This window comes from Glycine soja, chromosome 20 (assembly GCF_004193775.1).
Source record: "Glycine soja cultivar W05 chromosome 20, ASM419377v2, whole genome shotgun sequence".
In the NCBI taxonomy this organism is placed as follows: Eukaryota; Viridiplantae; Streptophyta; class Magnoliopsida; order Fabales; family Fabaceae; genus Glycine; species Glycine soja.
In genome coordinates, this window is record NC_041021.1 from 25,230,633 (window position 1) to 25,242,860 (window position 12,228).

Here is a 12,228-nt window from a genome sequence, read left to right on the forward strand (position 1 = left end):
GCTATCAATTCTACATACAAATAATTTCTTATTGAATGATTTTAATAATTTTATTAATAAAAATATTTTTTATTGATATTTTATATATAATATAATTTCGAAATATATTTTAAAAATATATTAAAAAAACGTAGAAAATATATCAACAAAATTTCTGGTTTAGTTAGTTTGTTAGGTATTTTGTGTTATTTATATAACTACACGTTAATAAGAGAAATCGAATTTTTTTTATTATTTAAGATATCTATATAAAATCAAATCTTTATCAAAGAAAACTAATTATATCATTTTGTTATTAGAAGGAATCAAAATTAAAGCTAATAGAAGAATAATATTTTTTCTTTATATTTTACTACTTGTTAATTTGATTGGTTGTGTGTAAGAGTGAAACATTAGGTATCTATCTACACAAGAAGAAAATGATTTTTAAATGCATATTTATTATTAGATATTTGGGAAGAATAATGAATTTTAATGCATTTATTTATTATATTTATGAAATTTATTTTTAGAATAAAATTATGAATTTTTAAAAATAAAGTATAAAAGAACTAAAGATACCATTATGTTCAAGTTTATTTTATTTATGTGTATATGTTGGAAATATTTTTCGTCCAAAAAAAAATTTGATAATATTTTAAAAATATTAATATGTAATTTTTATTAATATCACGCATATTGGAATTAACTAAAAAATAAAAAAAATATTTTACTCTCTTAAAGAACTTGTATTTTTTTTAATTAGGTCCTAGTTAAAAGAATAAATATTCACTCAAGGACCAAATGGAAAAAAAGATTAAAAATTTAATTATAAATGATTAAATAGTTTAAAGACCAGAAAATTAATTTAACTTAATTATTAACTTTGTAGTTTAATCAAGTTAATAACCGATCAAATTCTGATTACATTAAATGAAAATTATTTTTTTTATTATTAATTATGTTATTAGTACGAAATATTAAGTTAAACTATTAACTCACGATGAAATTTATATTTCATTCTACTATAAAACAACCAAATAATAAAATAATATTTTTAATTTATTTAATTCCAATGTAGTATTACTTCCGTTCATATTTATCAAATTCAAATTTTTTAAATTATTAATTTTTTTTTATATAAGATTGAATTGATCTTAACTTATACATTGATTATTTTTAGACTAACATATTTCCAATCAAATATGAAAGAAATTATATTAATATGTATTAGAAGAAAGAGAACATTAACAATTTAATATTAATAGTATTTTTAAAAAAGTATATAAATGTAAAATAGAATTATTATTATTATCAATTAAATTAACTATTTTTTTATCTTAATGAATTAGTTAATTGAGCTTATAAATTAAAACTAATGAAATGAAAGATTATGTTTTGGATCTACTTGATTCTATTCTTTACCAACGATCCAAGTATAAGGTAACGAAACACAAAATAAAATGCTTTCAACTCTCTCTTGTCATGTTTAGTGTTTTCGAGTTACGACTATGTTTCTGTCTCTGAGACTGAACTGAATAACATTAACACAGCGATGTCGTTGAAAACATTAGCAACCTCTCCTCTTTCGGGGATCACTCTTTTGGTCCTTCTCATCGCTCTCCTTCTCAGATTTTACATCAAATTCGAAACTGCTGAGGTCACTGCTCCGAACCCACAAAAAATTAAATTCTGGGTTTTTAAATTTTTTGTCGGGCTTGTTCAATTGGGTCATAAAAGATCCCATTTTTATTTTTAATCAATGGAAATATTAGTTACTAAGTCATGTATGAATGATGAAGTCAACGATTTTGACTCTGCGTTTTGTTTTGCAGAGATTGTTCAGTGCTGAAGAGCTATCATTGTTCAATGGAACTGATGAAGGGTTGCCAATCCTTCTAGGAATTCTTGGGTATACCTCTCTCAATTCATTGAATGATGGTGCATAGTTGCAATTATGATGCTGCTTTAAATTGTTAAGTCTAATATACGAATGCTTTTTTATTGTTTTTGATAGATCCGTGTTTGATGTAACCAAGGGAAAATCTCATTATGGTTCTAGAGGGGGATACAATCATTTTGCTGGAAGGTATGTTCTTAAATCCTTTTCTCATCCAATTTTTTTTTTTTTTTTTTTTTTTGTGTGTGTGTGCCATGGAATCATGTTAAATGTTTACATTTCAACTCTCACTAACTGCAATTTGTTTTTTCTCTTTTTGTGCATGAATTCAGGGATGCTTCTCGTGCATTTGTCTCTGGAAATTTCACAGGTAAATGAGTTGTGTGGGTTGGTTAAGGTTGATGTTTCTTAATGCGAGTGAATATTAATTCAGAATTGGGGACAGTTAACCACAATCGATGAGAACTGCATTTTCACTATCAACTATCGAGAGATGAGAGAATATGTAGTGTTCTATATGTGGGGCCGCGAAAGTGTTGATTTCACTTAAATATTGTTCCAAAATTACTTATTTTGAGTAATTTCTAATATTCACTTTGTTTCATTTGGTTCTGATTTTGGAAAGCCTGCTCAGATATGTGTTTCATGATTTTGCAATTTTATACGTTTCAAATTTATTTGATGTGGTACTCAAAATTGATTACATATGTCTCATCTTCTCAATGCTTTAAATTGCAGTTGAAATGGTTTGATATTAGAATAAACAAATACTAGATAACTAAATGGACGAATACATTTGTTTGTAGAATATGGCCATTCTTGAATTTTAATCAGAGTTCTCAATTTTTTATTTGATTGTGGACTTCCTCCTCTTCATCATTCCAGAAAACTTGCCAAATGATCATCCTTTGGTTATGTTTGTATCATATCTTGTATTTATATTTTGCCAACCGTAGAGGTCATCTACTTCTATTCACCATAAAAATGGTCAACTACTTTTGTTTTTGATAGTAAAGTGAATTTTTATTGATTAACAAGAAGATCTTTAGATAAATAAGTAGATGGAATGCTTTAAAATTTGAGAGGGAGAAAATAGAAGAGAAAGGGTTAGCAGAAACAAATGGCATTGTAATTCCTTTTAAAATTTAAAATTGAAAGGCCTGGATAGACCTTGTGTTGAACAAATGGCATTGCATTAAGAGTCTTATATCACAGTAGTACCAAATATTTTTCTTTATTGCTGTTTTTAGAAAGAAAAAAAAATCTTTAATCATTCTAGCATGTCTTTTAACTCTTTATATTCCATTTTTCTCTTGCAGGAGATGGTCTGACTGACTCATTGCGCGGTCTATCAAGCACTGAGGTTGTAATTAAGGAGATTTGTTTAGTTCTTATTAATTTGTTTTATTCATGATTTCCTTCGAAGCCTAATCATACAAATTGATTTCCTCTTCTTGTCTCCTCCTTGAATTTATAGCTTCCACTTTTTTTTTTGGTGAAATAGTCATGCCTGTTTGTGCAAAATATAGATATAGATATAGATGTAACATTTTGTTTTCAAGCCTAAATCTGAACCCCAAATTAAATGGCGCATGCAGGTGAAGAGTATTGTTGAATGGAGGGATTTCTACCATAAATCTTATAAGTGAGTCATATTTTCTGAAATATGTTATTTTGCTTTAACTAACTTTTTACTAGCTGATTAAAGTCATGAATGTTTTGGAATGCATCCATTGTGTGCCTATATTTTGTTGAATTGATGCTTTTCCTTGGAAATTGATTGGCTTCTTTAGGTCCTAAACTTTAGACCCTACAAGACTTGTTAGACTTAGGGAATATTAACAACTTTTCATGCTGTGTAGGTTTTAATTGCTTTATTAAGAAGGATAGGATAAGAACCACTATCCAATGTATGTTCTGAATATATTTTTGCGCTGTTCTATTGCTATTACTTTATTGAATTCCTTGTTCAGCATCTACAGAGTGTTGGGTGTGTTGTAGGTCCTTGGACCAGTTTTTGATGATTGGGCATGGTAGTTTGTGGAACTAAAGAAGCCAATGTGTTGTCTGTGCTATATATATTGGTGCATATTGTTGGAGCTCAATTCTCATATCATTAAGCAGAGCTCAATGAGTGAGCAAATAACCTAATTATTTTAGTCCTCAAATTAGTGATATTACAGAATAAACTCATTATAAAGTGGGCTTCCTTAGATTTCGCATAAAGATGATTGAGGATTAACAGGGATAAAGCAAAATAATTATTTTATAATGTGAGGAACCTACCTCAGAAATAAGAAAGAAATACTATATATAATACTATCTTACAAGTTATAATATGACCTAGATTAGGATTTTGCATTTTATGTTTGAATTCTTATGAGTGGCAGTTTTAAGTTATGGAGAAAGTCTGTTATACCTAGGAAGAGTAAGAGTATGCATGTGCATAGTCAGTTATAGTCCCTAGAAATTGAAATTTTCATTTTGGAAAATTTGATGATGGAGAATCTAGTAAACTAGAGTCCCTTCTGTTTCTACTTGATTCTGCTCAGTTCTCTTCCAATCAAGATAGTACAGTCTAAAATTTTAACTCTTAGAATTTTTGTCACAAATCATTCTTCTAAGTTCTATGTCAACCAAAATTATGATAGTAAAACACGGCAGTACGGGAATAAATAACACCAATTGTTACAGTTGTTACAGTTATCTAGGAGAGAGGGGTGAGTGGGGGGTGGGGCCGTGGGGGGTTGTATATAGGGGGATTATTGGGAATTTGGAATTAGTTGTTGGAGATCTCCAGGTCTCTCAAATACCAGAGCATAGAGTTGTATTTTTTTTCTTGTCCCTGTCTGAGCACCCCACTGCCCACTGATACAAGACTTAGGGTGAGGGTTCACTTCAATAATACACACTATTTTTCTTTGTGTTCAACTCTAATCCAGTTCTATTAAATTATCAACAATTCCTCCTTGAAAAATTCTTTTTTCTGTCCAAAGTTTCCTCTAAAGCCAAACACTTTGTCTTGATTACAGTATGCAATGGGATTACATATCAGATGACTTGCTACATACAAGGTCATAGACCTTGCACTATCCTTTGTGCTGATTTGTGTGTTCTGTGAACACTATGCACTAAGGTAGCTGCTATTTTCACCCAGAACTATTTGTTTGGTTCTTCTAGTGAATGCTAGCTGTGCCCTGTGTCCTTCTACATTAGAACAATTTCTTATGATTATGCATAAAAGCATTGCTAGCACTTTATTCAATTCTTTCTTCCTTTAGTTAGAGCTTGTTAGAAATTATGTAAATATGATACTTTTGTAAATGGGGATATTATGAGCCGTATCTATCATATATAATTATGGTAATGCATTCCATGCCACATTTGCTAGTGACCCGTGGCCACCGCCACCACCTAAGGCACCCCATTCCCCAAAGGCTGAGCCTGGTGTATTCACTATGTTAGTGCTTCTGTATCTACTAACAAAGTTGATGGCTCTAACTATACTTGGGCTTCAACATCAAACTTTGGTTAAAGGGACAAGACTATGTGGACCTCCTCACCACAAACGCAGAATCTGGTGCTCAACTTAATAGTGTTATCAAATCCACTATTCATCCTTTTCCCTAAAGCAGAATTTTTGTGCTCATGACACTTGTGGGTCTATCTGGGAGCAAGCCCTAGATCTCTACAACAATGATACTCAATGCGTGGCATTGCCCCTTGACAACTTGATGGTTCAATAGCAAACTATTTTGGGCAAAGTTCATGACTTGGACGAACTTTTGCTTGTTGCTGACACCCTTGCCAAGGAGCTTCAACAATATGAATCTTTTACATGTTATTGGTTCTGTATGGGCTGCCTGCATATTGTTCCATGGTTTGTGATAAGATCTTGGGTTCACCCACTATACCTACTCTGTATTCTTCAGGGTCCACTATGTTGTTTATCACATGTCGCCATTTTCTCTCTCTAAACGCAGCTAATTAAATTGCTGGCATATTTCAGGGAATCTCTCTGCCCATCAACTTTTTTCTGGGATATGAATATGATTGTGTGTATGCGACTTCTCTCCTTTGTTCTCTTATGGCTATTTCAATGGCATTTCGATTTCACTTGTGCATGGTGATTTGGTGGCTTCACTGCTTTTTTTTATTTACTGTGATTCTCTGATAGGAACTTAGATCAGAAACATGACACAGAACTGGAAACATAAACTATAATCTCCTTCCTAATATGCACCTCTCCTATTTGTATTATACAGCATGTTATTTTAATGCTTATCAGATTTCTTATCCTTTTTGCTATAGGTATGTTGGCAAGCTAGTTGGCCGATACTATGATAGCCAAGGGAATCCTACTAAATATTTGAAAGGGGTTGAAGTGAAGGCTGCCAGAGGTGCACAGCTTCTAGAAAAGCAGAAGATTGAGGAGGCTAAACTACCTTCATGCAATTCAAGATGGAGTCAAGATGAGGGTGGTGAGGTATGCACTGTGGTCATTGTTTGTAACCAGTTTATCTTTATTTTATTAACTGATTTTATTTCTCCCAATATCGATTACAAACATGATATATCAAGTGATTGGTGGGGAATCTCCGTTGTCTTATTATTTTCTCAATTGTTTGATAAGGTTATCCGGTTACTTTAACGTTGCTCATTTTTGCGTCCAAAGTACTTGAATTAGAAACTTGAAGTGGAAATGAAATATGACAGTAAACTACATGGAATAGGATGAAAATTTACTCAGAAGTTAGTTTGATTGTATTAGAATAAATTTGGTGTGCGATTAATCAAAAATGTTTTATATCACATGCTAAATTGGTAAGAATAAGACTAAGGAAGCACTTGGCCAAAATTTAGTTTGATGAAATTTATTGTACGTTTAAGTTTAGAGAAATGTGTCCTTATTTGCTGCATGTGACTTGCAAAAGATGTCCTGTCGCACCCATTTTTCTATGGAAACAGCAATTACAAGAAGGATTTGTATGATAGATAAACTTGATTGCTAATGTAATTGCATGACGTTAAATAAGTAAATAACAGGTTTGTATGATAGAAAAAGTGTATTGACTGGTGTTGACTGGTGTTGCAATGTGCCGTAGTTCATTGTGTCAGGATGTGACTTAAAGTGTATTGAAACATAAAAATAAATGGAGTCTCCATGCCCTCCTGGTATGCTGTGACAATTTGGCAAGGTAATATACAAAAACAAGTAGAAGGAACATTGGCAAATGATACAAAGAAAGTAAAACAAAGTTAAGAAAATGATGCAAAGGCCAAAGGTATGAAAGAAAGGATAAAGTTCATGGATATTTCTAACATTATGTAACAACAAAACATGACCATGATAATATCAAACAGTTAGTTACAGGTCTTAAAAGATAAAGGCATAATACTCATTACTCAAAGTACATCAAGATTAAGATTTGTGATTGCTCAGGATCATGCAGAGTGTTAATAGATTCAACAAGGGCAGAGTCCAATGTGATCACTTCAGCAGGTACTGGAAAATTATTCCTGGTGTGGAGCACTGGACTCTACCCTTGCTAAATCTATTTACTCTCTGGATGATCCCAAGGAAGTGCAACTATTAATCTGTTCAAGCTACAATGAAATGCCATTAGATAACTAGGAACCTAAATCCTTGCTTAATTTGATATACTTTGAGTAGTTAGTATTAAGCTTTTATCTTCTAAAACTTGTACCGAATGGTTCAATATTTTCATGGTCATGTTTTGTTGTTAAAATAATCTTATAAATATGTCTGACTTTTATCTTTTCTATCATACTTTTGACCTTTCTACCTTTCTCTTAACTTTGTTTAACTTTCTTTTTTTTCTCATGATAAATATGTTAATATTCATTCTACATTCTTTGTAAATTACCTCCTCGTGGAGTCAATAAATTGTCACAATGTGCAGACTTCACAACTCCTTTATTTTTATGTTCTAATAACTTTAAGGTCCTGTTTAGATAAATTCTCAATAAAGAAAATAGTAAAGCAAAATGAATAAAGTTTCTTCCCTAAGTTAAAATTAGCTTATGCATAAGTGTATTTATAGAAGCTCTCTCATGAAGTTTCTCTAAAAGTTGATTTTAATTAGTGCATGAGCTAATTTTAAGTTTATAAAGAGAAGTTTAATTCATTTTTCTTTTTCTATAAATGCTTAGTGATAAGTTTATCCAAACTGGCTTTCCCACTGTGGGGCAAAGACAAATTTGTTGCAACTGAAATTGTCTGAAAGCATGTTTTCTAATTGACACTTCATTATAGCCACATTGATGCAGATTGTTTACAAGTTATTTTGACATAGATTTGGCTCTTTTGGTCAGGTATGGTGTGATGTTGGTTACCCTAGATTGGTTCAGAGGCCACTAGAGATTGCTTTGACAGGAAAGATGAGTAAGCGTTGTGCATGCTTTGAAGATTCTCAGTTGGACCAACCTGGCTTAGAGGTATATGAAGGGTGTGATTACCATGCTACCAGGTGCAAAGTTTAATCAGGAATTAAACACCAACTGAAGAATAGTTTTTGAGCTATCTGTATGTATATTAAAACCTTAATTTAGCGAAGCTGGTAATTATTTTTGTACATTGTTGCTTTTAGTTTGAGGGTTGCTTTATGCTATTTTTATTCCGGAATAATCACTCTTTAACAATTAAATTTAAAATTGTGCTATATGCCCCGCACTTTGTAACAGAATGGAAAGGTCAAGTATGTGCGCCTATATTAATATTTAATGTATTTTTTTAAAACAGGATATTACTGAGAAATAAATAGATATAATTAAACTCTTATGTTTGGAATCAATAAAATAAGATAATTATTTTGATTCGATTTGAATTAATATAGAAATCTTCTCATGTTTTTATTTTATTGCAAATTAAAAAAAATTGAACTGATTTACAAATCTTTTCTCATGATTAAAATATAATAAAGATGACCTAAATATATGATTTTAGTGATATTACTTTATAATGGTATGTAATGCACATAATTAATTTTAATTTATAGGTTTAAATATATTTTTAGTCTTTATAAATACATTCACATTAAATGTGTTTATTTTGTTTTTCATCATTAAAGCACTTTAGATGACCTAAATATATGATTTTAGTGATATTATTTTATAATGGTATGTAATGCACATAGAAATTAATTTTAATTTATAAGTTTAAATATATTTTTGGTCCTTGTAAATACATATAAATTAAATGTGTTTATTGTGTTTTTCATCATTAAAGTACTTTAGATAGTATTTCTTTTCATTGTTTAAAGTATTTTTTTATTGTTCAAAGTATTATCTAAAATACTTTAAGAACAAAAAAATAAAACAATTATATTATAAGAACTAAAACGAAAAAAAATTGTAGAGATAAAAATGAAAAAAAAAATGCTAAATTGCATTATAAGAGAAGTTTATTTTGTTTTTTTTTTTTACTTTTTTCTCTCATAATTATTTACAGAAAAACTTATTTAAACAAGACCTAAATCTTAACCTCAACTCCAAAAATGTTTCTAGTATACTGGTATATCCCCGTAAATAACTCGAACACTAAAAGGATAAGAGCAAATTACACTCACACTTAAATTTTTTTTTAACTACATTGAACATTACTTTTTTTTATTCTTGCACTAACCACTTTAATGATATTTTATTGATGTCTTCTTATATATTACACTAACCTTTTAATATTTGAAAACACTACATTGATATCTTTTATATATTACATTGACACTCCTGTAAGGGAGTTTGTTGTGAACATTAAATAAGGAAAGATACTGTGTGTAATTTGGGGAAAAAACTTTAAGGGGTGTTAATATAATTTAGTGAAAGATAAAGATAAAAGTTGTAAACTCAGTTTTTATGGATGCTTCTACTCCTAAAAAAAGTTGTGTTGTTGAATAATTCCTAAAAAATTAATAGTTAAATTTTTTTGAGCAAGAAATAGATAATTAGAAACTTTTATTTTTGTGGTTGGTTGAAAATTATTGAGAGTTAGTTGTAATATTTTACAAGGGGCTGCGATTGGTACCCCAATCAACTATTTAAACCTCTCAATCTTTTTGTTTTTTTGACAAATATACTCTTAACGTAAACTTATTTCCATTGTATCAATGTCAATGTGAGTTCAAAATATACAATAAAAATAAGTTTTCCTTGTATATTATGAATTTATACACAAAAGAAACAAGTTTTTGATGTGTATTTCAGTCGAAAAAGACAACAAAATCTTATTTTCATTGTGTACTTATATTTATATACAAGTTATTGTTAAAAAAACTTCCCTATTAATAATAATTGACTTAATTATGATACAAATTACTTCATCCGCCTCATTATAAATTTCGTTCTAGGTTTTTCTACACAAACTAACAAATAGATGAGAGAGAGCAACACTTTTATTAAATTAACCTTGTTACTATTAATCTTCTTTGTTGGAAATGATAGAGCACAATGGTAGTTATTAGGGGTACAAATGGAAAAGTGCAATTAATACAACATTGAAAAGCTAAAATGACAATTATCAAGATAGGGAGGGTCTCTCCAACTCTTGAGTCCCATTCTACTTGTTAAACTTCCTTGAATATGTTGTTGTCTTAAAAAATTTGTGTTATGGATATGTGTGCTAGGATGCTTTTATTGAGATTTTGATTTCAAAAATGAGCCTTTTGGTATTAAAACCTAGGGTTCGACTTATGGTACGTCTAAAACAGGATTTTCTAGAGAAAGTTTTGAGCAAAACAAGTTAAGGAGATTTTTAGGAAGTCAAAATTTTAGCACGAAATTGAACTGGTTAGTGTTGGCGTATGAAATGTTTTTCTTGAATTTTAAACCTCAAAAATGAGTTTTTAGGAATCAAAATGTAGGGTAAGACATAAGGTTTTAGGAAAAACCGATTTTTGGAGCACCTAGAAAATCCAAATAAAGTTTAGGAACGAAATTTGGGGAACCTGGACAGTAGGAGAATTTTGAGTATTAGATTATTTAATTAAGTGATTTGAAGCTCCAAAATGAATTTAGAACATGGAAAAACCTTAGGGAAGTAGTAAGGAGTGTTAAAAATTAATTTCTAGCAAAATTACAGGACAATAGATTTAGATGGATGAAATCATTAGAATTGAGCGCTTTGTGTTTTGCATTTTTGAATGACATGATTGAGCATGCTGGGCTTTTATTCTGAATATGAATAAGACTGTAAGAGTGTGAACTCCAACATTGTTTATCCATGGCGTGTGAATTTTATTCTGGTATAGAACCCTAGGATAGCCACTGCATATAAGTAAGACTATGAGAGTGTGAACTTCAACAAATTCTATCTATGATGTGTGAAATTTATATTTTGATATATATATATATATATATATATATATATATATATATATATATATTGATTATCTTATTCTGTATGCACTCTGGGTGGGGTTCGGGGGTGTTCGACCCTCAACAAATTGTTTGTTATAAATGTTGGTTGGTTGTATTTTTTGAGCTGTTATGTTGTCCGTAAATTTATGTGTTATGTGTTGTTTTTGTGACTTGAGAGATTGAGATGGGTTTCCTGAGAATAGTACGTATGCTTGATCCTCGCCTATTTCTTTTTGTGTGAATGTTTTAATATGTTTGTCATACATTGCATGAGGATTATGCACACGATGTGGCAGCAAGAGCGAGATGACCAAAGGAATAGTAAGGAACCAAAGGTTCTATACAATTTGTGAATGGTGAGGTTACATTAAGAAAGTGGATGATGGACAAAGATACACTGAGGTGTAGTGGGTAGAGAGGTTCACGAGACCTAATGAAATTAGTTGTAGAAGCAAGCTTCATGATGATGAATCAAGTTGATTCAAGTAGTTTTGATGATGACAAAAAGTTCAAGAAGTCAACAAGTTCAAGATTAAGATTAATTTCAAGTTTCATGAAAAGAAATCAAGAAGATTCAAGATTCAAGAGAAGTTTGATTTCAAGATTCAAGAGAAGATGAATTCAAGATTCAAGAGAAGAAATCAAGAATACTTCACAAGGGAAGTATTGAAAAGATTTTTCAAAAAACAAACATAGTACAATTTTGTTTTTCAAAAGAGTTTTTCTCAAAATTTTCTAAGTTACCAGAGTTTTTACTCTCTGGTAATCGATTACCAGTTTCCTGTAATCGATTACCAGTGGCAAAGTTTGATTTCAAAAGCTTTTAACTGAATTTGCAACGTTCCAATTATTTTTTAAATGGCGTAATCGATTATAATATATTGGTAATCGATTACCAGTGTATTTGAATGTTGAAATTCAAATTCAATTGTGAAAAGTCACATCTTTTCATAAAATGCTTTGTGTAATCGATTACA

General features: G+C 30.3%; 1 protein-coding gene across 1 annotated transcript; it reads left to right on the top strand.

Moving 5' to 3' along the window:
* Positions 1-1,433: 1,433 nt before the first annotated feature.
* Positions 1,434-8,644, top strand: LOC114401495 (membrane-associated progesterone-binding protein 4-like). Its single transcript, XM_028364006.1, has 8 exons — positions 1,434-1,639; positions 1,815-1,891; positions 1,997-2,068; positions 2,212-2,249; positions 3,199-3,242; positions 3,478-3,524; positions 6,191-6,365; positions 8,216-8,644. The coding sequence occupies exons 1-8, from the start codon at positions 1,535-1,537 to the stop codon at positions 8,381-8,383; spliced, it is 726 nt and encodes a 241-aa protein (XP_028219807.1). The 5' UTR covers positions 1,434-1,534; the 3' UTR covers positions 8,384-8,644.
* The last annotated feature ends 3,584 nt before the right edge of the window (positions 8,645-12,228 follow it).

Coding starts and splice junctions, on each gene's coding strand:
- LOC114401495 (XM_028364006.1), top strand. CDS start 1,535: ATGTCGTTGAAAACATTAGCAACCTCTCCTCTTTCGGGGATCACTCTT. Junction 1,892..1,996: donor ATCCTTCTAGGAATTCTTGG/GTATACCTCTCT, acceptor TGTTTTTGATAG/ATCCGTGTTTGATGTAACCA. Junction 2,069..2,211: donor TACAATCATTTTGCTGGAAG/GTATGTTCTTAA, acceptor GCATGAATTCAG/GGATGCTTCTCGTGCATTTG.